Source organism: Falco punctatus (genome assembly GCF_963210335.1).
Source record: "Falco punctatus genome assembly, chromosome: 4".
NCBI lineage: Eukaryota > Metazoa > Chordata > Aves > Falconiformes > Falconidae > Falco > Falco punctatus.
In genome coordinates this window covers 33727433-33754160 of record NC_137583.1, presented here as the reverse complement: position 1 = coordinate 33754160, position 26728 = coordinate 33727433, and the positions used below count along the sequence as shown (strand labels likewise).

General features: G+C 37.6%; 1 protein-coding gene across 1 annotated transcript; it reads left to right on the top strand.

The window, feature by feature from the left end:
- LOC308063743 (putative short-chain dehydrogenase/reductase family 42E member 2) lies at positions 1-24954 on the top strand (the record flags this gene model as incomplete). The annotated part of the gene is made up of 12 exons (XM_080387080.1): positions 1-9432; positions 11571-11806; positions 14416-14511; positions 15290-15350; positions 17223-17341; positions 18879-18954; positions 20163-20245; positions 20781-20918; positions 22183-22248; positions 23059-23122; positions 23485-23558; positions 24751-24954. Exons 2-12 carry the CDS (start codon positions 11576-11578, stop codon positions 24952-24954), a joined length of 1212 nt encoding a protein of 403 aa, XP_080243206.1. The 5' UTR covers positions 1-9432; positions 11571-11575.
- Between the last annotated feature and the right edge of the window lie 1774 nt (positions 24955-26728).

Genomic DNA, 26728 nt, shown 5'->3' with positions numbered 1-26728 from the left:
AGAAGGATAGTATTTCATAAGCCTAATATAAGATGTATTAATTTCCAGCAGTGACTTTGTCCAAAGCTGAAAACATCTGTAATTATTTTAGTTCTTACCTGAGCTAGTCCACAGCATAACCTAAGTTACACAAAGAATGATTCGAAGAGATCAGTATTTGGGTGAAAGGAGCAAGGCAGGTTGAGTATTTGTAGTTATTAATGGTTAAACAGCTAAACACATTAGAGGGTTAGGACCAGATGTAATGGCTGTAATAAAAATTTCTACACGGGCTGCATGATTTATCAGTTAAATGAACAAGACTGACTTGAAAAAGACCCCACAAACAGTAAAGACAGCCTCAGCAAACACTGGACTATTGTTACAAGCTTGTGGGAGAGGCAGCTGAATAAACTAAACCTCTCACAGAGCCAGCCTGCTGCTTTTAAACTGGCAAAGGAAAAAATACAGACAAGAGAAATTGCTTGGTGGAAGTACTTTCTCAGGGTTAAACAAGGCAGAAGCATTTGTCACAGAGCTGTTTGAGGGGAAAAAGTGGACATGCAGGCAGCTGCAGAGTTGCACTAGAGAATTTAGGCTTGCCAAGGTATTCATCAAGAAAATGGGTAAGGCAGATATATAGTGAGACTGGTTTTTAAATCCTTGTCTCTATAGCTGTAGTTTATATTTTGATTTACAAACATTGCCCAGTCATTCAAGGTGGGAGTGGGAGTGTGTGTGGAATCCAGTCAGACTCGCTAGTTAAGAGTGCTTGCTCCATGGAGAATGGAACCTGGGGCCTGTCAAGTATGGGTAGAATTCACTGTATAAGTGCTGATCACTGAAAAGAGATGCTTGGAGAGGAAACGGATATATAACCATCCTGTAGTAGCAAGAAAGTTGTTACAGGCATGTAGAGACAGAGGCCAGTGTTCCACAGCCACCTCTGTCTTTCAGCCTTCCCAGGTAAACTGTATTGCTTGTAAAACGTATAGGAAGAAGTTCCTGTTAATGTACGTTAGAAAGTACGTTAGAAAGCATTGTAGCACGATTGAACGTGTAAGTAAGGAACATTGATAGTTAATCAAGTTCATTTATATTGTTTTTTCCATTACCATTTTGTCAAGGGTGATGGTGAGCCCATGCAGTTTATATATTTTGAATTGTATTTTAAAAACTATTCATGTGCTTGACTTCTAGGATGAAATTTTAGACAAAAGATGCTGAAGAGCTTTGCAATGGTCCCACTGCTTCTTTTCAGAGTGTGCTTAAAACTTCCAGCTTCAAGAAGAAAGAGGGAAAATGTATTCTTTGTTGTCTCAACTTCCGGCAAGAGAAGTTACAGACGATAAGTGCTGATGACTTGCTCCACTTGCAGACTTTGCAGGACTGCAAGTAATTCAAGCCCTGAACTCTCCAAAGTTTAAACATAAGTAGAGGATAATTTTCAATATAGCTAATACAAATTTTAATGTATGTATTTCTAATATAATTAGTAGTTATACAGGTCACAACTTTTGTCTCTCTTCTGTTCTACTGCATCGTACTAGTAATTGCTTCAGTCAGTTGGTGGTATGTCCAAGATGATTTTTGGCAGTTGGTTTGAGACTTCTTTACTGGTGCTCATTATCCATAACAGATGGGACAGATGGCTGTGATACTAGAAAGAGGATTCTTTATGTCAGTTTTGCGTAGGAAGTCCAAGAAATAACCTTAGTGCAGAAAACAAAGCTTGGAATGAATGTTTTTGCCAAAAGAAGTTTGCTTATAATGATTTTGACTCTTTGCTTTGTATTTTGCCAGTAAAGAAAGATTTAGAGTTGACGATTGAGAAAACATCAGACATGCAAACAAGTAATACCTTTTTGCTGATAAAGTCTGGTTATGTTTGTGTAACCAAACACTGCTAGTCTTCTAAGCCATTCTGTTAAATTCTTACATGTTTCCTGTCCTAGAAAGATTAAAATATGTTTTCAGAACCATATTAGAAAATCCAGTTTAAGCTAACTGCAGTAATGAGGTATATATTTTTCCAGTTGATTTATGAAATACAGTTGGCTTTTTTTACTGAGAAACTCTGCAATGACAGCTCATTAGTATTTTGTAGGTGTTTTACTGTTGTCTTTCAGAGCGTTAGGAATTCATCTCAGGTGTTTAATATATGTAATATTTAATAAAAATGGATTTAGACTGCAAAATTCAGATACTTGACCTGAGTTTATTCAGCAGCCATTTGCATCTCCTGAGTGCCAGCTGATGGGAATGACCATATATACTTTGATATGGGAGATACTATCTTTTCTGTCCCTCCATCTGTTTTCTCTCCATAAAGAATTAAAAATTCTTTTTGTCATAAATGTCTCTTTTTAGTGTTTTATGCTTGCACCAGCTGACTCCTGCATTCCATGTTAGTACCAGCCTACTGTGCAATACTGTAGTTAAAATGGTGCTTTGTGCTATGCATCACTTCTGTGTGATTTTATTAGTATATGTGTGGGTACGTGTGTAACTGCTGAGGTGCTTTGATATGAAATGTTAATTGTAAATTAATAGGTTTAGTTATATTATTATTTGGGGTATGGAAATATTAAATAATGGTCATGATAAAACGGGTGGATTTGTACTAACAGAAATGTTAAAACAGTAAATCCAGATAGAAAGGATGAGGTTTCTATATTGCCAAAAAGAGACTCCTATTTATTCCTCAGGGGTTTAAGAAATACCACAATACTGTAGCATAGATTCTGAAATTCTTATAAAGGTCCTTTAAAAGAACCTTAAAAGGAAATATACTTATGCAGGTACATTAAATGATGTCAGAGACTCTGTGAAATAAGATAGTAATGCATGTCAGACTTGTAAGTGTGGATGAGCATCAGAATATTTTGGTATATTGTGTTAGATTGTAATCTGTCAAACCTCTCATTTACAACCTTTTTTTACCCTGTATAACATTCAGTGTTCAGATTTTACTTATTCAAAACAATTCTGTTTCACAGCATCTCTTACAGACTGATCATCAATGGATCCATGTAATCCTAAATTCACAGCAACTGGCACTAATGCTCATCTCATCACTCAGCTGTTGGTTTTGGTTTAGACTGGTCACTTGTTTCTGTGGGCAAAGCATAGCAAGTTTGTCTGGCTTGCTTGAGCACACTCCCTAACTTAAAGTAGGTGTTAGGAATTCAAGAGTCTTCTCTTTGCTGGTGGTGTGAGCTAAGGGTTTCTAAGTCTCCTGTTCAAGAAAAATGCAGCAGAAAAGTAAGGAGCAAATGTTGACATGAGAATCTGTGAAACCACAGAACCTATAGAATAGCCAGGAGTTACAGTATTTAGCCATTACATCCCATCCAGCTTCACTGCTTTTATGTGTTTTCGGGCTGTTGCAGCCTCTCTCCATACATCCTTGTCTTGCAGGTTGGTCAGTCCTGCTATCTACTCAGAGCAGCTCTTTCCTTTAAAATATAGTTCCTGTTTCCTGCTTATTACCTACCTGGAAACTCCTGCCCTACCTGTTCCCATCAGTCCGAGGGCTACTTAGTCTGGAAAGCATTTTAAGGAGATGGTTCAGCTGTGACGACCTGATTGAGTGCTCTGTTAATGACTTTTCAATGTTGATCTGTCAGGTGTATGTCATTTGCTTTCCTGGTTTATGCTTCCCAGAATGCAATTCACTGTATTCAAGGCATAATAAAGGAGGAGGTTTATAATTGATGAAGTTGTATATTTTTCTGCCAGCTTGTTTGTAAGTCATGTCATTGCTATGACTCACTGAATGTGTTGATTTGCATGCAATGAATTGAAGACAAACAGCTAAACCAGTTGCTACCTTGAAGTATGTGCTCTACCCCCAATCAGAAGGGTGCTGTTTGTGTAGCAAGAGTGGGCAACTTCCATGTGGAACAGCTCATGGACTGCCATAATTTACAGTCAGCTTTCAGCTGCTAGTGCAGATGTTTATAAAACCTTAGTATGGACTGGCAGTTAGGAGCTTCTTTGTGCGTGGTTCAGCCATACTTGCTTCAGGGGACAACAACCTTCAGAATAAGGGTGGGACAGCTTGGCTCAGTACAAATTCCTCCATCTAAATATGCTTGAATCCGAGTCAACCCCAGGAAGTTCACGCTGCTTCTAAGGAAGATAACGGCAATAAGTGGGTATTATGCTGTGTCCTTTAGAGTTCTGTTCAGTCAGAATTTCTCTGTGCCTTATGAGCATGTTATCTACTATTAGTGTGTATCTAGATTTGTAACTACAAAGTTCCAAGACTTTAGACACCCAGAGATGTTTGTACAACTAAATCACAATAATTTTCCATCTCAAACAGATGCTTCTTAGATGTTTGCTTTCAGAATAGTTTGGTTTGTTTAGTTTTTTGTTTTGTTTTGTTTTAAGAGAGAGGAAGAAGGGAAAATCCAGTTCCAGAAACCTGACAGCGTCAGAAAACACCCTGTTGCTTCCCTGTCTTTGTTACGATAAAGAGGATCTAGGTTTTAGGTAACTATATTGAATGCACTAGTGGAACCACCATATGAGGTGATTGATAATCTCTGACTCATATCATGTGAGACTTCATTGGTTAAATCTTAAACTCAGAATTTGATAGGTAGATTAGGCTGACCACATAAGCCACTAGTTTACATGCTTTCAGTGGTACAGGCTGTCTCTGTCATCATGGCCACATTTAATGTGGTATCGGGGCTCTTTCTTAGCAGAGAAATAACTAGAAAATAAACTTAATGTCTTTTAGAGGGTTTTTCTTTCTTCCTTTCCTACTTGGAAAGGTCTGCAGCTTGTGGTATGATTTGTGGGTTAACAACAGAGGAACTTTGGAATGGAACAATGGAACTTTGTAAATGAAACTTGGTACAAATTATGACAAGTTTTTAAATGATACCTGACTGGCATAGCACAAAACAGATCCTCCTCTTCTATCCATGCTAATCCACCTCCTATGCCTGTGTAACTCCTCCAATGGTTTTTGGGTATGAAAACAAACCACATAGTAGTAGTAATGATGAATGATGATTATTCTTCTCTCTTCGAGTGCAATAACCATTAGAAAACCTTTGAATTAAAAGGAATTGGTCTTCAAGAATCTTTCTTAAACCTGCGTGCATATACATATATATATATATCTCCTGTGGCTTTTTTTTTCTTTGCAATTCCTATATATAAGAAGCCAAGCTGTCATCCCAGCTCATTATACAGAAACATGCCTTTATTCAGTACAAGTTAACGCAGTAGTTTTATTTATGATGTGTTTATATTCCTTCCCTTCAAATATTACAAAAACTGACCCCTTTTCTAACAAGACCTAAGAGCTGATAAAGGGCATGTTCATTGTTGCTATTAGGTTGCTTCATTTCTTCCTGTAATTCCACCCTGACTTGGCAATGCAGTCTCACAGTTATCATTTCATTTGACCTGTAAATCAATCTGTGTCACATGCAAAGCAACCATGAATCCAAAGTAAATGAGAACAATGTAACTTGAAAAGCATTTTATATGATACACTCCAAGGCTGTCGTTGAAGTATTCGTGTGTGCTTTATTCCTTCCATGAGGAAATGGTGAAATATGCAGAACTGTAACACAAATAAATACAGAAAGACACAGGACAAAGGATGGAATAGAGTGAGAATGTTTATGTATGGTAATGAAGAACTGAGAGATTTAAGAAGAATCTTATCTCTTAGCTTTGCAGCTAGCTGTTTGAAAAGTATAGTAGAAAATCTTGAATTTTAAGACGTTTTTTTTGGGGGGGGGAGGAAAAACATGTTTAAAGTACTATGTATCATTGGTTTTAGAAACACTGTATCTGATAGTATTAAAAAGAAAAAGCCATTAACAGATGACAGGGGGTGAGAAAACCAGAAAAAGCCTAATATCTCTACTAAATGTGTATTTGTGACTTTCTTCTGTTGTTGTTATATTGTACAGAAATGTATTACACTGTTATACAGAAAAAATGCTTTCACAGAGGACAAGCTGTTGAAATGCATAGTGATGAATGCTTAATATCTTTGCCTAACAAAAAATCAGAGGGCACTTACTGCCCAAAGTATCTTAACTTAGCCCTAGCATACAGTTGTTCTTTTTCTGTATTAGGCACCAAAAATATGCCTTTTGTCTAATAACAGGAATAAGGATCTGCATCCTCTTTTCCCTTCTAGCATGGACTTACAGCATGACATGGTTAAGTTGCTTTGCCTCTATCTTACTTTTCTAACTTAGCAAGGAATATGAACAACGTATTATCTTGAAGTATTTAATATTGCATTTGAATGACGAATACTTTGGGTATTAAATTAAATCTGTTGTTGCATTAATAGTATGTTGGAAAAATATTTGTAAGGATGACTTAATTCCTTAGAAATACTTGATATCTACCAATGCTTAGCATTTGATTATATGAAAAATATTCTTGTTTCCTTTCCCAAATTCAGATCCCATGATTTCTCATTTCAAAGCAAAAATTTTAAGCACAGCAATGTTTGATCAATTGTTTAGGTTGGAAAAGACCTGGTGTTTAGAGAAGACTTCCATTCTTCTCATGTCCATTAGCATGGCGAGACCTTCTGATTTAAATGCTTTTTAAGATTTTCTGTGAATGCCTCACCATCGTCACTTCTGTCGGCATTCTGTTGTTTTAGACTCAATCCTTGTTACGAGGATGATTGGTTTTGTAGTCACAAATAACTAAATACCTTTAGTCAAAGTACTTACACCCTACAGCAGATCTGTCCGGTCTTCTTTGGGTTTGCAGAGAGGATCAGCAATGTGGTATGCTGTCCAAACGAGTCTCGCCACTCTGAGTTCATATGATTGTGTCAGTACATGTGACTGGGCATCTGGATGTGAACAAGTGCACGTGGAGGTGTTCAAACACATGATGAGCCTGGACGACTTTACTAATTCAGGGCTTAGATACAAAATTTTTAGTAAGTCAAATGAAGAGATGGTATTTTTATGCCACAGTTATTTCAGCAAAATCTTATCCTTGAGAGAGCTCAGTCTCTTAAGCTTTTCTGCTATTCTTCTGCCCTTGGGCACTGCAGAACATCTCATCCCCATCCCGCCTATGACTCAGGCCAAACATCCAGCTGTCATTTTAACTCAGACCTCTGTCTAGCTCTTCATGCTTTGGTCACGACTCTGTTAAAGGCTGCTTTCTGTATAGTTTCTTCCACACAATTAAAAACCCTCATTCAGATTCCTATTACCTCACAGCTGGAGCATTACTCCTGTTCTGTGGCTTGGAAATGAAGATCTGTGAAGTTAATGGGCCGTGCTGAATGAAGAACGCAAAGCCCCAGTCTCCACACATCTATCTTCTAGGCCATATCTCTCTGTGGTCCAGCACCCAGCTCTGGTGCCCACAGAACCAGCATGGGGCCAAGAGCGTACCTTTCTGTACTGGAGACGTGCAGTGTCTTGTCTGGCTTATGCCAAGTTGTTCTTACTCAAAAAAATCAGGTTTATCAGTGGATCTGTCAGCGTGTGATTTGAAATCGGCTTGTGTGAGGTTACTGGGTTCCTCTATGAAACACTTCAATTACATTTCAGCATTGCTTTACCGTCTGGGTGTGAGTAACGTTTTGATAAGGCAACATTTCAGAAATGTGGACCTTCTCCACACTTCTCTTTAAATAAACGGGCAAACTCTCTGACACCTTCCTGTTGTATTTTACGCAGTCATCTCCTAGAAGTACTGGGTGCTTTATTTATTTCTGTGTCCCTACATGAATTGTGAGTGGTTATAGGAGAAAAAGTAGAAAAGGGCAGTATAGAGTGATTCTAGACCAAAATGAAGCTTAAATCTTAATGCAGCAACTTTTATCTCTGTAACTTTATCTTCTGTTTCTTTCCAAAGTGCTTAGCAGGATGCAGTGAATAAACTTGGCCACCTCTTTTCTTCATTAAAAATGGGAGAATAAGTGTGACAGAAGAGGTATCGAATAGCAGTTCTGAAAGCTCTTCTGAGGTGTCTGCTTTTGGCTAAGGTGGAACCCAAAGCCAAGTTAAAATATTCTTTGTTGCTTTCACTGGGCAATGAGGGATTGATAAACTAGGAATAAGCTGACCAGCTGCTTTGACTTGTGGAGGAGTTCTGTAGTAGTCCAAGGACAGAACAGGCACTTCTTCTCCTGGATTAAATAGTAAAAGCTATCAGTGTTGTGGACAGCTCAAAAGAGAGGATCTGAGCTGGGTTTCTCACTCATCCGGCAGTCTGAGAAGTGCAGATTGGTGTGACAGGTTTAAAGTTTCTAGTTCCAACACAGACTACAGGGACCCAAATAGCTATATACTATGCTAAAATGTATTCACCTGGGTGTCAGTTTGAGTTCTTGTCAGCGCATGAACATTGTTGTGTTTAAATTGCAAAGTCACCTATGAACTTGAGATATTTCTAACATGCAAACATTTTAAATTGTAGTCATTTATATTTAGATTTGGGAGTGTTTCTTTAGCATCTTAACTATGGCTTTGAGACCTAATTTTAGACACACCCATCTAAAAATGTTGGCCTTGATTTCTCATTGTTTTATTTGCAAAAGGATATGTGGTTTTAAAGTGCTTTAAAATCTTAGAATCAGAGAACTTCTATAATTATTAATCATTTACTTTGTTATTTATTTTAAATGTATTATCTAATAGTAAATCACCTTTCACCAGTTAATTTGCTGCATGTACTTCATTCATCTTGGAGGCTGGAGAACAACCCTTTTACCTGCAAAGTTAAGCATCTTTGCAAATACTTAATTGGGCTGGGGAGGAAGACAGGGAAGTCAGGATGAAAGTGCAAAGTACCACTGCCAAACAAGATTTTGGTTTCTCTATCCAAATTTACATCAAAAACCATAGGTAGGAGGAGGAAGTATTTCCATTCACTCTGCTGCTAGATGAGATGTATCCTACCAAAGTTTCACACAACTGTGAGAGAGGTTCACTTTTAAACTTTAGTGTTAAGAATTTCTTTCCTGGTTTTTTTTGTTTGTTTGTGTTTGGGGGTTTTTTTAGTAGAGAACCCTTTTCTCCGTACTTCTTAAAAACGGTGTGAGATATTTTAGTAATCTAGTGCAATGCATCTACAGAATGATGGTACCAATAGTATGTTTGTGTTGTCTAGCAACTCATCAATACTCTTACCAGGTAACAGTAAGAGACACCATCTTATCTAGAAGGGTCTGATGTGGACAAAATATTTAATTTTTTCCTGAAAAGGAACGTAAATTATGTACAAATTAAGCCCTGCCCTTTTCTGGCTCCTAGCCCAGCCACCAGCTACAAAGGAGCAGGAGCAGCAAAAGGGCCTGAGCACACGTGACCATCCTGTCTGAGAGTACCTGATGCCCTTGTGTACTAGTTGTCCAGCAAAGAGAAATCTCACCGTCTTACTTGGACAGGAAGGACTGGGAGAACGCTGACATCCAGGATTCTACCAAGGGTACTTACTACTTCTTCGCTATTTTAAAAAAACTAAAATGTTTGACTCTTAACTTTTTATGGGAGTTAATTTCTGCATTTCTAATATTTGAAAGAATGGGAGCTAAGAGCAACTCACACCACGTGCACTCCATAAGAGAGAACTATGCTCATCACACAGAATACATTAATAAATCAGAATAGCTCCTATAAATTTAGAGGAACAAGTAAGTTACTGATTTGGGAAATAAGTATTTTCTTACAGGAGATGTTTTACATTCAAAACTTGATAATAATTTTCTAATTCCATGAAACATTAATATATTAATGCTATTAGTGCTTTTTAAGAAAGAGATTTCTAGCAAAATCTTTAAATTATTTTTATACAACCTCCAGCTTACTTAAAATTTAAGGAGGTATTAATGACAAGTATTCAAATATAGACCATATTTCAAATATGTGTTTTTGTGGTATATGTGACAAGCTTTGTTTTCCTTACAGTGTATAAAAATGTGCTTTTTCATAGAAGATGAGGCAAAAGAATTTTATATTGCTTAAAACTGCTGTGTAGCGTAATATAGAGATGCAAATATAGATTTCCTTGATTGAACAAGAGAGCATACTTGTTTTAGTTTTAATATATTAGCTCTAATTTAAATTTTGTTTGGAAATGAGGATTATTTTTCATTTTTGAAATGTCAGCATATTTTTCAATAGAAGGAACTTGTATTTTCCACTGTTATGCCACTGACAGTGGTGTTAAAAACATGCAATAGCATGGAGAATCTGGTACTTACTTCCCTGTGTCTGCAATCTAAAAAACAACGTATAAAATAAGAAAAATATCACTAAAAAACTAAGCACTGGTAAAAATAGTCCATAACTGCGTACTCTGGGCTGCGTTTTCTGTTGCTTTTTTAGTACTTTTTTTGTCACCCTGGAAGTGAGGCAGCTGCCAGTTACCAGTCACCCCCAGTTTCTGCATAATCTCTGCTGAAGCCTGGTGTAAATGACTGAGAGCAAACTATGCTTAACTACCTACGCGCAGCTGGTGGACAGTGGTGTACACTCATGCGTAGGGATGTTGCTATGAGGACCCCCTCCAATTATGAGAAAACCATAACGATCCACAGGAATTGGGTCTATATTCCAACATTAGACTGACAGGTGCCCAGTTTGGCTCTCACAGTACAGTGACTTAATTTGACTTTTTTCAGACGTATTTATTCTGGATTTCTATTTGGGGACATAAGAGCCTAGATCCTAATGTGCAAAGGCCATGCAAGGAATCAGGACAACAGGGGCTGTCCATGTGGGAAAATTAACTGGACTAGTTTCTCAGAGTATATTGTGACCTGGAATACCAGTCATTTTAATTGCAGAATATGGGTGAACTTCTAAAAAGAATTATTATTATAGAATAAACTCATTTTTAATACAGAACAAAGTGTACAGATGGGCAACTCCTGTGGAATTCCTTATCACAGAATATTCTAATTAGTTTTCCCAAGTAGATGAACCCAGAGGGCAGAGGGCTTATCTCTTCTGTTCTTTGTCAATTTAGCTGTATATGAATGCCCTGATAAAACGATATGGACAAAAGTTAGTAAGAACTGGACAGAAAACTAAATATATTTAGTGTGTAACCAGAAAACTTTAAAATGGCAACAGATTTTTACTATTACTGAAGAAGTGTGACCCAAATGTGAAATAATGTGGAATATGAAAGTAGAATCAAGTAGCTTATGTGGTTTTTTCCTGACTAGTAAGCTAATATCTGTTTGGCATTAATGTATCGGAAGTCAGTGAGTTTTCAAGGATAAAATGTTTGATGTACAAAGCATTGAAAAATGTAATCATACCCGTTAAGTTTAGGTAATTATAAAGTCTCTAAAATCCTGTAACTTCTCTTCATTTCTATACAATAAGAAACTTGTGGGTATGAGGAAAAGACTAAATCTTGAAATATAGAAGTATTCAGACTCGTTACTCATTGTACATAGAAAACTCATCACCAAAATTATGAATGTATACATTTAAAACATGTTAAGATACTAAAAATATAGTGAAGTCACAAAAGGAGCATTGTAACATTAAAGTTACTGCAATTACCCAGATCTGAGAGATGCAGGAATTTTCAGGAGCTCTTCTGTCTTGCAGTCGTGATGCAAGAAGGATCCACAGAAGAGCTCCACAGCAGCCAACCTTGTGAAAGCAAACTAAACGAGCATGCTGGACTACTGGTTAACAGAAGCAGGAAGACAGTGGTGACAGGAGGTGGAGGCTACCTGGGATACAACCTGGGATGTGCTCTTGTAAGGTCAGGAATTGCTGTGGTTCTGTTTGATGTACGGAAACCTAAATGGGCAATTCCAAATGGAGCAGATTTTGTCAAGGTATGTTGAAATTCCGTGTTTAACAGCAGTGAAATAAAGTCTTACTACTTTTATGCGTGTTAGTGAGGCTTCCTCTTAGGGATTTTTGATAAAAGCCTTTACTGAAAAGCCTTTAAGGACAATAAGAAGTCATGGTAGAAGGTCCCCAGACGCATAACTGATTAAGAGGTAGCAAACAGAGTGCAAGTGATGAGTTCCCTCAGTGTCACCAGTGAAGTTCTGGAGTCCTGTGTTGGGAGGTGCTTTTCAGCACATTCATAGCTCACCTAGGTGAAGGAGTGAACAGTGAAGTGACAAAGTTTCCTGCTCAGGGAAATCCTTTTGAGTAAAAAGGTGAGAGCAAGACAGGACAATCAAAGTGACCACAAATTTAGAATGTCTGCCATGCAGAGAATGATGGAGAAAACAAAGACCTTCCAGTCCTTGGGAGCAGGAGAGCTCTGCGTGTGGCATTGAGGCAGGTAGGGATTCACTGCTCATTGCCATTTGCAGGACAGGAAGGAAGGGCCATCAGGTGAAATGAGGAGGAGTCAGTTCAGTACAAATAAAAAGACGTTTTTTTCATGCAGTGGATAAAAGGCGGGTACAAAGCCTCACCAAAAATGTACTTCCATTGGAGATTACTAAATAGGTAAGCTGCATGCGGCTCAAGAGATCCTCTGGATGAAAGTACTCGGAGAGTGAACAGGTATTCTGGGGGAAAGTGTCACATACACTTGCCCTGTTCATGCTCTTCCCAGGGTACCCATTTATGAATACTGATTCCTTTTGATTCTTAACAATTCAAGGAATTTATTATGTCTGCAAAAGGGGGAACAAAAGAGACCTCAAATTTTTAATGGTTCACAGCCATCTATGGAGGACAGCACCCCCCGCTACTCCCTGATGTGAGGGGCACCAACTCCTTACAGCTGCTTCACCCACTCAGTTCCGGGGCTCTGGGTGCACAGGGGCACACTAGCACTTTCTGCACGCTCCTGTTATCTTGCACAAGTTCTAGCTAGACGTGGCTATCGTTCAGCTGATCTTGTCTGAGCATTCAGTGTAAGAACTCTTTGACACCACCACTAGATCTAGGAAGTTGAGGGCAAAGCTGAAGGTGATCACGGGATCTTTGTCCCAGGGGCTATCGAGGTGATGCCAGATCTTCTCCTGGCTACATCAACACATGGGACAGGCAGTAAGGGAGGCAAAGGGTGTGCATAATACTGCTCTGCATGGCTGTGCAGTGGGCAGAATACCAGATCAAGCAGATCTTTAATCTGACCCAGGATGTTTATTCTTAAATTCAACTTGATAAACAGATTTTACAGAATATGGAAGAGAGAGATAAAGAATTATGGAGGAACCATTCAAAACCCATAAGCTTGATTTGTAATGATATAAACCCACATAATCTGATTTATGTTGGTGGATTGATGGCAATTTACGTCTTCTAAAGGAGACTCATGAGATCTGACAAATGATCTTCTGTGAACAGGTTTTTTGTAATTCAATTTAAAAAGAATAAATATTACAAAGCATGGGTGAGTTACCTAGAAAATGGAACTAAGGAGTCCTAGTAAATAAAGTAATGTCACTTCAGAGATCTGAGTGACATTGATCAGTGATTTGGAGATCGCTAATATCATTTATACTGGTTAGTAATTTTAGCATTTGATTGAAGGTAAAAGTGTAAGGCAGCCATATTTGTGAAATACTTTGACAACCTCGGAAGAAAAAAGTTGAGAGTTAACGACTGATAAGATTACCTCTTAATATTATCTCCAGCCATTTCCTTTGTGATTATTCTATCAATTTCAGTAATTTAATATCTAATATTTAGAAATACCGTATTTCTGAAAAGAAAGGTATTATATTTTTATTGATATCTGTATGCACGTGGGGTATTATTCATATAGTTTTAGCTGGTATACAAAAATGCGATAAAATATTCTAAGCACAGCATAGGATTTGATACTAGATATAATGTGTGTGCGTTTTTAATAAAGAACAACATTCAGCAGTATACAGCATTTCATATAATGTGATCATAATACACTAATGTATACTAATACAGTATTAAATGCATATAGTGTTTACTTTTTTTGTTTTAATCTCGTACAAAACTGTAATTAAATTTACCATAAAGTGCACCTAAAATAAAGCTTAGATGTGCAATCTGGCAAATGTCTTTTTGCCCAAGTCAGATCTTAAGGGGATAACAGAAAAGGGATTCTCCTATTTGGTGATTCCATGGCAAACAGCTGAACCCTTCCTGCCGTGCTTTGTTGTCCCTGGGGCTTGACTCTCCAGCCTTCAAGCATATGCTGCTCCCATTCAAGTCGAACAAGTTTTGCCAGCCTGCAGGCTGCAGGACTAAGTGTGAAAATACGCATTATAATTGAAGCCAACAAGAGTCATTATTTGTTTTGCAACAAAATACTAACAAAATTCTTAGTTGTGGATTTTTCTCCAAATTTATAATGTTTTATATAATGTTAGTTAAGTATTGTGAAAAACAGATCAGAATTATTTTAGGTTTTCTTAATAGCTATAGTTAATACTAATTCTATAGAGAATGTAATGAGCTCTACCAGTCAAAAATCCATTATTTTCTCATTTTACAGGGTGATGTGAGGGATTATGATGCAGTGTTCCAAGCATGTGATGGGGCTGACTGTGTTTTTCATGTGGCTGCATGTGGAATGTCAGGATTAGAACAAGCAAGTACAATTTTCATAACATTTCTTTTGTTATTCTTGTGAAAGCAAAAATTTATATGCATGTAGCAAAGAATGTCATTACATTATATTTATGTCAGACAGAAGTTATTCATAAAAGTCCAATCATCCATACGGGCAACAAGGGAGGTATTCGTTAAATAATAACTGTCAAAACATGAGACTAATGTACCACACAATATACTCTAGAAAAATGAGATCATAGATTTAAGATCTTGGATAAGAAGGCATATCATTTTTCTCTAGCCTGAAAAAGTGTGACAGTATTGCTCTGGAACTAATGCTGATGCATTTTCTTCTTGTGAACTCATAGTTGTGAGGAAACAGACCAGCAACTCCATATAGTTATGCTAAATAACAGTAAATTCACAGAAAGTATTAACAAAAAAGTAATGAAACGACTAATTTATTTCTAGGAAAGGGACAGGTTGCCACTGGAACAGGAATTTGTGAAAGCTTTCAGGGAGCATAACCCTGGCCTGTTATTCCTGTTTCTATATCATGGATTATTTGGGGCGTGACAAAAAATTGAAGCATTATAATTTCCTTTAAGATGCATTTTATCTTTCATTTTTCAGCTTTATTTATTCATACACTGAACAATACAATGAACATGAGAACTACTAGAAATCACTGTATGTCAGAGGACAGAGAATTCTAACACGTGTCACAAAAAGACCACAGCTGTTCTAGATCTGGCAGTTGTATTGTGAATGTGACTTGTTCAATTAATTAGATATTCTGCAAACTCTATTTCTAGCTTCAAAAGAAAGATCAGATTGAATCCATAAATGTCGGAGGCACAAAAATAATAATTGATGGTATGTACCTAGTTTTTTTTTTCTTTGCGTCTGATCCAAACCATGAATTAAAAAAAAAAGTCTAATTGGATGTTTCCTCTGTTGATTTGGCTATAAAACGAGGCTCTTCTCTCCCTCCTGTCGGAGTATGATGTAAAACTAGGTGTACAGGTCCCGTTCAAACTGGTAGATTTGCCGCTGGTTTGAACTGGGGATAGGTTTTCACCCGGGACCTCATTCCTTGGCAGACCATCTTAATCTCTCCTCCATGTACTGGTTATCTTTTTCTCTTTACTCTGTGTAATAGAGAAGTGTTGTCCTTTTTCCTCATAGAAATAACATGAGAGATACCATAGTGTTTGTTGTGTTGTAAACATTTGATAACAGGATCCATAGATGTGCTAAGTATATTTAACTATTATTTTATCACATTAATATAAAAAAATTTCTATCCTTTCTGATCATCTGTCTGAATGTGATCCCTTTTTATTATATACTGATTTTTAACTACCATCTCTGGAAAGTGTTAGTAGATTTCTTTCTGTATGAAAGAATGTCCAGAAAGAACATTTCGAAATGTATTGTAAATACCAAAGCTACTTTCTCTTTGCTTTTCCCTCAAAAACCAAATGGCAAGAAAATCAAAGAGAAAAATGGTAGAATCCATTTTTATTTAGATACATTTTCATGCTGCCTGTGGGTTATTACTGGAAAAAGCAGAAATAATGAGAGTGAAATGGTATGCAAGTAAAACTCTAAATGAGTTAGAGGGAAGAGGTTGCCGCATATTCCCTTCTTCTTAGCCCAACCTCTGAACCCACAGAAACAGGTTCCCAACAAAGCAAGAATCTGGGAGGAGCATGAACCTGTTAATTTACTTTTTAATAATAGATTTTTTTATTGTATTTTGTCCCAGATATTTACAATGCAGTAATTACATTCATTATTTTCAAAATGAGCAAATGAGCCAACTGGACTGACTGCTCTGTAGATTCTAAAAATTCCTGACTTTGAATATTAATTCACTTAAACTTTAAAAGTATTGTTAAATCAAAAGAAAATTTATGCTATTAAAGTTTGCAATGACATATATGCAGCAGAATTTAGACATAGTAACTTAAGACCCAACTGGAATCCATATGAAGACTTCGTTTGGTAAATAATATTAATTTTGTTTGTATTTAAGGTACTGCTGGTTGGTTATATGCTAACAGCATGTTTCCTGCTAACACGTCATTTGTCACTTATGAACAGACTGAGACATATGCATTTTTGTAATACGCCAGAGAGAGCTAGCACATTTTCTTAGGTGACTTTACTTACCTGCACAGGCATGCATGAAACTGGTGCAAGAAGCCGTTCTGCTTACTGCTCGCTGCAGAAATAAGGGCAAAAATAACAGTCCACGGACAGGCTGCTCTCTGCAGTACTACCCGTATGGAAAGAAGCAGGGAGTTTTCAGTGCTACTGATCACAAGAAATGGTCTTACTTATTTTATTCAATTTGTAAAATGAATGTAAAATGTAAAATTCAGAAATGTTTCTGAAGTAAAGGAGGAATTTTTTCCCCCTTGCCAAGATAATTCCTCTGTCCAGCCGATTACCACAATCCAGTGGTGATATGTCAGTTGCAGGTACCTAATCATAAAACACATGGTGACCACAATATGTAATATTTACATAACAGATATTTGGGATGAAAAATTCCAGCTGAATGAAAGATAATATTATATTGAAAGATACTGTTATAATAAATAAGTTAATGTTAAAATTAAAATATTACTTTTTCTATAAGTGTAATGTTTGTTTTCAAAAAGAGAAGCTGCCAGTTTATGTGTTGTTTCTTTCTCTCTGTTTTTGTTTTAAAATAATTTATTTTGTATGCCATTGTAGTCTGCAAACAAAGAAATATCCCTAGACTGATATATACCAGCACGGTGAATGTGGTATTTGGAGGGAATCCGATTGAAGAAGGAGATGAAGAAACTGTGCCATATTTTCCACTGGAAAAGGTACGTTGTTCGTGTGATGGCGTGGCACTTACTGTGCTCTAAAGGACAGGTTATGTGAAGGCTGTTCTGAGAGCAGAAGCTGTTTTACTGTAGATCACATCAATTCCATTAAATTATTCTTCATTAATGGAAACTGACCCATGATCAGTGAAGAAATGCTCAAATAATGCCTTTAATCTGCTATAACTAGACAGATGTGAGGTGACAAAACGCCTATAAATGCCTAAGAAAAGTGGAATATGACATTTAACAAGAATATTTTAAAAAGAAGGGCTTTCAGGGGAACATCTGCTGTGTAAATACTGAACATTGAAGCCCCTGTGAGCTTTTTAATTGAAAAATATTGTTAACTATCAAATTCTAAGTCTTTATCTCACACATTTTTGCTTCTTTGAATTTCCCAAACCTTGCTTTCTTGCTGCAGGCCAGGCAGTAGTTACAGTCACCTCAGGGCTGCTCTGAAATACCATTTCCTTCTTTACTGTGATCATTTAGGAAATATTCTCTAGCTGCAATCTGAAGTCAGTGCATTCTGGCCACTCTTCCCACTTGTTCTTTCCTGCTCCCAGCGCACCACTTGCAGTTAAAAGCTGTAATTTTAGAACGTACACTTTGCGTCCAGGAATCCTAAATAGGACTGACTACTACCTTGTTGGTGCCTCCTGAGACACTTAGTTGGATACGTCAGTTTGTGCACAGCCTGCACAGCACCTCAGACTTCTGAGAAAGCATTTCAGGAATTTGCAATTAATTGGATGTGTCTGAGCCCTAATCATACATTTTCTGTAATGGTGATCATGTAATAGCAAGCAGCAGAGGTAGGTGGGGCATGGAGGGAGGTGGAGCAGGTGGATTAAGCCACCTAAGAGTAGAAAAAATGTCCATGGTGGGATTTTTAAGTATAGCTTTTCAGTATAAAGTATGGCAGTACAGAACTCAATAGATACATAAATTAGCCTCACGTGGATAAGTAATCACTAAACCAGCATGTGCTAACTGTGTCCAGAATCCTGTTGTTTAAATACACCTGGGTGCCATTTTAAAAGTTGATTTATTTATAACTTTTAATAACTATTTATTTATAACTTCCCAAATAGCTTCAACAAGAAATGGAAACGTTTTTAGGAAAGCCTAAATTTCTAATTTCATATTTAACTTACTGTTTTAAAAAACTTTTTTTCCAATTAGAAATTGAATGTTTTTTCTCAAAATGATTTTATCTGACACATCAGAACATTTGGCTTGCTATTAATTTTTTCAGTACATCCAGTACAAAAAGTGAGTTAAGTAAATACTAGTGGACTTAAATTCACTCTGAAGCTGAGCTTGTGCAACTAAAATATAGGTCTCATAAGTTTTTTTGTCATAAATAAAGTATGTATTTCCTAAATCTTGTCATTATTTCTCGCTTGGTTTTACTCGGCTGATGTCTACAAGCTGGCTAGATTTAAATGTTATCAGACATAAACAGTAAGTTTGCCTTTACAGATGCAATAATGTGGTTAAAATGTTGATCATATTCTGCCTTTCTTTATAGCAATTTAATCATTATTCTAGAACAAAGGCAATTGCAGACCAAATGGTTCTTGCTGCTAATGGAACTTTACTCAAAGGTACATATAAAACATTTGGGGTTTTCCTGTCATTAGTAGTGTTAAAGGGTATTCCATTCTCTGGTTACTCAGTTTCAATAAATAGTATACTTTAACTAAAATAAGGATTTATTTTGTTTGTTTCTACTCCTCCCTTTGGTGGATGATCAATTTTTTTATGTGTATACCCAGACAGATAGGAGATTATATGCAGACAATAGACAGGAGAATTCAGAAAGTTTAACCTTACTTGTTCAAATCATCTTAAAAGTTTACCAATGTTACAATAGATACAGGATTTGTGCTTTTATTCTCCATTCAGTCTATCACTTTGAGCTTCTCTGATAACACCAATCTCTAAGCACTGTCCAGTAGGTCATTCTCCTAACCCCCAAAGGCTTGCAGGTGTCTGGCAAGAATAATTGCAGTTTCTTAAACAGATCGGCAACGTCAGGATCATGTTAACTTCTAAAGTCACACACGCATGAACAGCTGTGTGTAAAAATCTGTCTGTACTTGACAAGGGAAATACTTTGCTTTTTCATACATATTTTGCTGTTCCTACTGATCTCTCTGAACTGAAAAGTTGGCAAGCATAAATTAGGAGGGGATTCAATTTTACCATCCTTAACTACTGAGCAAATGCCTACCACCTAACTTGCCAACGTAAAAGGTGTAATTGTGCCTTTTCTCAGGAGTCAGAGGAGCCTGCGTACTGATCACATGTAAAGCTTAAAGCATTCATTTTGATCTAAAATCCTCTAACTCATTTGAAAGCCTCTGTTTAAGAGACCTCTTCCATTCCTTTGTGATGCCATTGAGCTGCAAGCAAGCAAGGTATCTAAATATACAAACTGAATTATCTTCCAGTACTGCATGTGTCTAGAATGATGGACAAATATGTACATTATAAACTTTTATCTATAATAAATAGCAAAACTCAGTCAAGCAGGAGGCATATCTGTAGGACAGTTTGGTTTGTCCTGTCCCTGTTCAAACTCTTCTGTGGTCAGAGGGATTCAGTTTTTCAGACTGCAAAGATCTGAAAAGTAGGTCTTTCACTACTATTGAATTCAGTTTTTTCCAGAAATGAAAACAAGTTACTAGGAAGCTGAATCACATAGAATGGTCAGACTGATCCTTTACTTTCACAGTGTAAAATTCAGACAATATACGTTGTCTGCTGGTATCAAAGCTATCTGAAAATCCCATTTTGTTCTCTCTCCAAGGAGGGGATAAGCTCCATACCTGCGTGCTTCGTCCACCAGGCATATATGGACCAGAAGAGCCGCGCCACCTGCCACGAGTAGCCGTATGTGTTATGTAGTCAGCTGTGGAGAACACTACAAGTAGTTGTAAGGGCATAACAAAAGTGGAAGTATCTTGATTACAGTTTTTAACAATTCCTCCAGGAATTATTTTTTTTGTTGCGAAAGCTTGGTGACAGTTCATATGATGCAAGATATAGCATGACATGAGCATTGCAGAAATGGCAAGGATCAAGCTGTACTTCTAAGTGAAAAGAAAAAAATGCAGGGTTGAAATGCCATGGTAGAAAGCTTGCATTCCTGATCATTTAATGGAAATATTGTCTTTTAAATGTGCACTTTAGTTTCAGCCAAACATGATAATGTCACCATATTTTTACCACTGCTTATCAGTGCAACAGCGCTTGATTTATAAAAGCATTGACTAGTCAGGTGGGTTTTTGTTTCTTGTGACACATTTCTTGTGTTATAATTGTACACAAATACAGCAAATTAAGTATTCAGGCTGAGCCAAAATGACTACATTATACTGTTTAATAAAGAAATAATGTATTTATTTCATGTTTTCTGTTTCTACAGCTAAATATCCAGCGGAGACTGTTTAACTTCAAGTTTGGGAATCACAAAGTTCAGATGAACTGGGTTCACATAGGCAACCTAGTACAAGCTCACTTACTAGCTGCTGAGGCTCTCACGTCTGAGAAGGGCTATGTAGCTGTAAGTAAACAATAGAAACATTGTGTCCCAGTAGCTTTAGCTCTCCAATAGGTTTAGGTTTTGGTGCTTTTAGATCAAAAGTTCTCTGAAAGGTTGTGTGCTAAATCCTCAGAAATGGTGTATGGCTCTACAAGCACATAGACAGTGCAAATGCAAATGAATTCTGCTAATATTTTGATGTTATTTTTTTCTCTTGAAAATATATAATTTCCTGTTTGATTGGAGGAAATAGAATTTTTAACCGAGTTAATTTCACCATCATACAAATCTATAGATTCTGCTATTCTTTTGAAAATAGATTCTGATTCTAGATGCATAAAGTTCCGAGCAACCATTTTAGGCATTCCAGTTTAATTTTCAGGGTTGAAAATTCCAAAATGAGATGTACAAAATGAATGGACAATTTTAAAAGGTTTTTCTTTTTCTTCTACTGGTCATAATTGCAACAATAATTTTAGGACTGTGAAGCATTAGAGAACCGATAGCGTTGCAGCAGCTGCTACATTCAAAGCTCCCAAAGGCTCCAGCTTCATTTGTATTGGTAGGAACATATAGATAGCAGGTACAGATATATCTGAACATCCCTCCATGGGCTGTCAACTAGTTAAGAGCTTGGAAGCCGTGCAGCTGTTTTAGAATGACATAATGCACAAACTCCCAGGGTCTGCTTGGGTGCCCAGGTGTTCATAGCGCTCACAGTTGGATGGGCTCCTCACCCACAGCACAGCTGTCAAGGAAATATTGCTTGCACATTTAGAAGGCTGGAAGAAGATAGACTGGAAGCCAGAAGTGGATTCAGGCACTGTGACGTGTCCCACGGAATGTAGATACTGAATTTGGTTTAATCAGAAAATTATCCAGAGTTGGAACTTGACCTCAAAAAGCTGTGTGTATTAAATGCTGTCAGCGGTGTTACTTCTGTTGGTCTCATGAAGGTAATTCCATCCCCTGCACATCACCAAGAACTTAACACACTGGCAGTTGGGCTACTACATGGTGAAATCAAGCTCTGATCTACGTTACACCATGGTTAATCATAATTAGCTCTACTACCCCCACGGGGTTACCCAAAAGCACGAGGCATGTTTGAGATCACAGTGAAGCCCAGTGAAGGTGGGTTGCTGATCTGATCTGTGTGCATTCACCGTCTGCACGCTGGTGTGTTACTCACAAAGTCAAGCAAGATATGTAAGTATGAGAGAGAAAGAAAATGCCTTCCTGTGCATACTGGTTTTCTAATTGTGTTTCTTTGCTTCTTTAACAGAGTGGTCAGGCGTATTACATACATGATGGTGAAAACGTCATATTTTCTGAATGGATAGTCCCTTTAGTATGTATTGCACATACATTTAGCTCTAATGTACCATATGGGCCCTATTCATATCGTTAACTAAATGAAGTCTGGTGCACATTAATTACTCAATTATTTAACATTCAAATGAGTCCTGTCCTCCCTGCATACCTCAAAGTTCCGCTGGCTTTAAGGGAAGTTTTGGATATGCATAGCTGTGGAGTTTGGCCGAGGGGTACAGAACCTGTCACAGTGTAAAGCAAACTTACTGTGCGCAGGAAGTCCTGCTGTTAGCATCTGGCAGGCCTTTTATAACCATTGCTTATTTCTTTGTTCTGCCATCAACTGCAGCACAAAAGGGAAGGCCATTTAGAATCGTTTGTTAAAAGCTAAAAAGAGGCAACATTATATTTTCATAAATATCAGTCCGGGATTTCAGCAGCATGCTAAAGTTTTGATCCTGCCATGCCAACACAGAAAAGTCTTCCAGGAAAATTACTGCAGTAGAGTGATGTGCTTGTATCTAAATATAGTTAAGTGTATTTTTTATATATATATATATATATATAACATTAAGTATTCCAGCCTCGGTCACTTGCTACTTGGAAACAGCAAAATAGCAATGTTTCCCCTTCACCATCGAATTCCATTTGAAGGGCAGGAGGTGGGCACCAGAGAATGAGAAGTGGGCTTCAGTTGTAATTCTTGCTACCAGTACCGATAGGAAGATTAGCTGGAAAAAAGTTTAGATATGTGTTTTATAAACATTCATTTTTCTATTTTCATGCTTCATTGACACCCCCAATTTGGTATACATTCTCTTATTCTTTCCTTTTATACCCCTTCTAGTTTGAAAAATTAGGCTACAGGAAACCCTGGATACATATTCCTGTTCTCCTGGTTCATATAGCAGGTAAAGATAACAAAATACATACTTAATTATTGTGATATTTATTTTTTTGTTTTCTTATTCCTATAAAGCTACATAATAGTTTTATTAAATGCAGGGACCCAAAATGTAGGAATTGTATAACTTAACATTATTCTGATCAATAATAACTGCTTATGCCATTTGGCATTAATTATACCAGATCAAGTTTAAAGACTATTCATATACTGAGTCTGTGATGTACTTTGTAAATTAAATGCCGCCTTCTAGCACCTTAATTGCATCCTCTGATAGGATCAGTAGGAATCACAGGATGTGCAATGTCAGCATTGTCTCAGTTTATTGTTATCCAGCTGTGTCTCATTAAGTAACTTTCTGTTTCACAGCCACTGTGATGGAGTATCTGCACCTGATACTAAAGCCAGTTTTTAGCTTTACACCTTTCTTGACGAGGAATGAGGTAAATATATAAAAAAATGTTTGTGTATTTCTGCCTAAAACTCTCATGAAGTATGTGGTACACCCTTTGAATGCAGACAGGATTGTCTGCATTAGAGCTCTGTTTTTCTGTTCAGGGCTTACACAGCCGTCTTGTAGCCTGATTTTTCCGTGCCATCCTGGCCACCCCTTATAAAATTGTCAGAAATTAATCCTTCCTTGAGGATTAGATGATCCAGAAGAAACACCCTAGAGGCGTACGACAGAGCAACTGATGTGGAGCTGGCACAGAGACGAAAATGGGCACTACATTGCTGTTTCCAGCAGGCTGTCCTATGTTGTGGAACTACTTGTTAAAGGAAGGTGGTCCAAAAGTACAGAGCAAGAGTCTCGGGTCAAAGTGCTGCCAGTTATCATAACACCAGGCTAACCAATAATTAGAAAACCCACTAAAAATAATTCTACATTGGAATGAAAAGCCAATTTTCTGCAAAAAGTCCCCCAGCTTCTGGAGTAATTAATTTTGATCTAACATGTTTTGTACAATATTATAATTTATAATATAAGACAAAATTCTTTAAATTATCATCTAGTCTCTTACTGTGTTGCAGCATGTGACATACTAGGACACTGAAGGGACTGAATGGACCTCCTTAATTTCTGCTGTAGCTTTTCACTTATTGCACAATTTATCTTTTTTTATACTTAGTTCTACATCTGAAGCAGAAATCATTGAGACAATGCAACTTAAGCACTTTCACAGGTACCATGCATTCAGAGGTGGAGGAGGTAACTCTCCAAAGTGCATGTTTCCCACTCCTTAGTGCGTTTCTGCGAAGCTGAGAGGCCACGCTGCTGTCCTCCAGTACACTGACCCAGTCCCATTGCACATTTCTCTGCACAGAAGAGCCAGTCTGAGGAAAGCGCACTGCTCTGTTGCATGGGATTTCCTTTGTTCTTTATCTCACATGCACAAGTGAGAAATGAGTGTCCTAAACTCCTGCACCCCATCCGCTGAGCTTTGGCTCTTCACCTGTCAGCTGCATCAACTCATTCTGTTAGCTCTGGACAGAATTCAGCTCCAAAATGTATACATTTTTGCATGCCTATATTAATGTTTTTAATTCCATTGTAATATCTTTGATGTATTTTCATCCAAGTTCTAGAAAATCAGATACTGAAGTCACTTTCGTAACTGTCCTTTTGGATTTTAGGTGTGGAACGTGACTGTAACTCACACTTTCCGGATAGACAAAGCACGAAATCAGCTTGGTTACAAACCAAAGAAATTCTCATTCGCTGATTCCGTGGATCATTATCTTAAAACAAGACCTACTTGCCAAGAAGATCACACGTCCCTTAAAATGGTGCTTGCTTTTGGCTTTTTGTTAAGTTTGATCATTCTTTCTTTCTTCTAATATCAAATAACTACCCACCTGTTCCAGAAAACCTGATTTTATTTCCAGGTATTAATGATCTGGTCACAGTAGGTTCCTCAGTCACTGTGGACTTTATTATTATTACAATGACATCTCTCTGATCTCACTCAAAACAAAACAACAAAAAAATGAGTAAAAACACATCAGGGAATGTTTCCAAAGAACAATGCAGTGTCACAAAATCAAAGGAGTTCACTGCTAATGGGTGCAAGAATGGATCTTCGTTAATTGATTGCTTCCTGCTGAGAATGTTTCTAAAGATGATAACTCAGGAGGGTAAGAAATTGAAAGCAGAGGAACCACTGCAGGACTGCAGTGCTGTAACAAGTACAGTAGCTCCGATGAAGAAAAAGTTGACTAAACAACTTCTCTGATGAAGCCACGTGCTACAGCTGCTGCATGTTAGCATGAGAACGATGAAGACCTGGGAAATAGCACCAAAAATATGAAAAGTAGATGCTTATAAATAACAGGTGATGAGAGGACGGAAAAAATATTTATGTAAAATATTGTTCAAAAGCTTTGTAAAAATGTAATAAATAACATTATGTGCATTTGTAAATCAAATTATATCCTTTCAATGCAATAATAAATAATAACGGAACCAAATGCTGGTTTTAAGGAGCCTGTGGGAAGGGGGGAGGGAGGAGGGCACGTAATAAGACCTTGGAGTTCAGCAAGCTGTTACTGCTGCCTTGCCTTGTAACCACGATCCCGTGATGCGCTGGCACGCTCTGTGCTTTCAGTGAATTGCCATCTCAGGGGGAGCAGGCAAGCCCAGCACCAAGACCTGAGTGAGGATCCAGCCTCTCTCTCTTCTCTCTTCTTAAGGCTTACTTGCATTGCTTCGTGGGTGGATTGTACTACATGAGCTACACGTGTGAGTGCACTACAGGTACACATACTACCTGTAGCCCAGAGAAATTTTCATGAGGTTACCAGTTGCAAGGATGTTCTCAGGGAGCAGCTTTGCTCCCAGCAGGGAGCAGCTGCTCCCTCTCTTGCATCCCACATGGATCAGGAGAGCTGCACTTCGCAGGGTGGGCCACAGAAGAGTGACAGAAAAGCTCTGCTATCTTATTAGTTCCACTCTGTTGTGGTTTTATTGCCTTTGTGTCAGCATTTACAGGATTTTTGAGACCAGTAGGTTTATGGAGCCTCTCTCATTGTATCTTTACATTTACAGAGTACGTGGGTAACAGCAAGCCTACAAGAATAAAGCATTCTAACTGAATGACAATACACCGTGACAGGAAAATGTGCGAGCAACCACAATTACCACTGCAGCTTCTGTGAGCAAAGATTTGGTTTACTCTATTTATTTTTTTTTCTTTAAACAGACAGTTCTGTGTGCAGCAAAAGCACTAAAGCCTGGTCTCTGTCATATTTATATGTGGAGATTGTCCTGGTCTGTACGAGTGCAGCTCACTCTGTGCATCTTCCCTTAGCAGGGGCACTGCACAGCCCTCTCTCCTGTTCCTGACTACCTACTGTCAGGAAACTTAAAGAAACTCCGTATATAGCAGACCTTTTTCCAAGTTTGATTAGTTAGTTCACCATTTATCGATACAGAAGTGCCGCTGACCGACAGGCAAGCAAGCGCTGCAGGAGGTGCTGCGTCAGCCTTTTTTCCCCTAGAAATGCAGAATAGAAACCTGCAAGAGTAAAGTTACTTTCCAGCTTGAGCGTTTTAACTGTATGCAAACATTCTATTTGCTTTAAACTTAGTTGTGTACAAATCTTTCATATATTG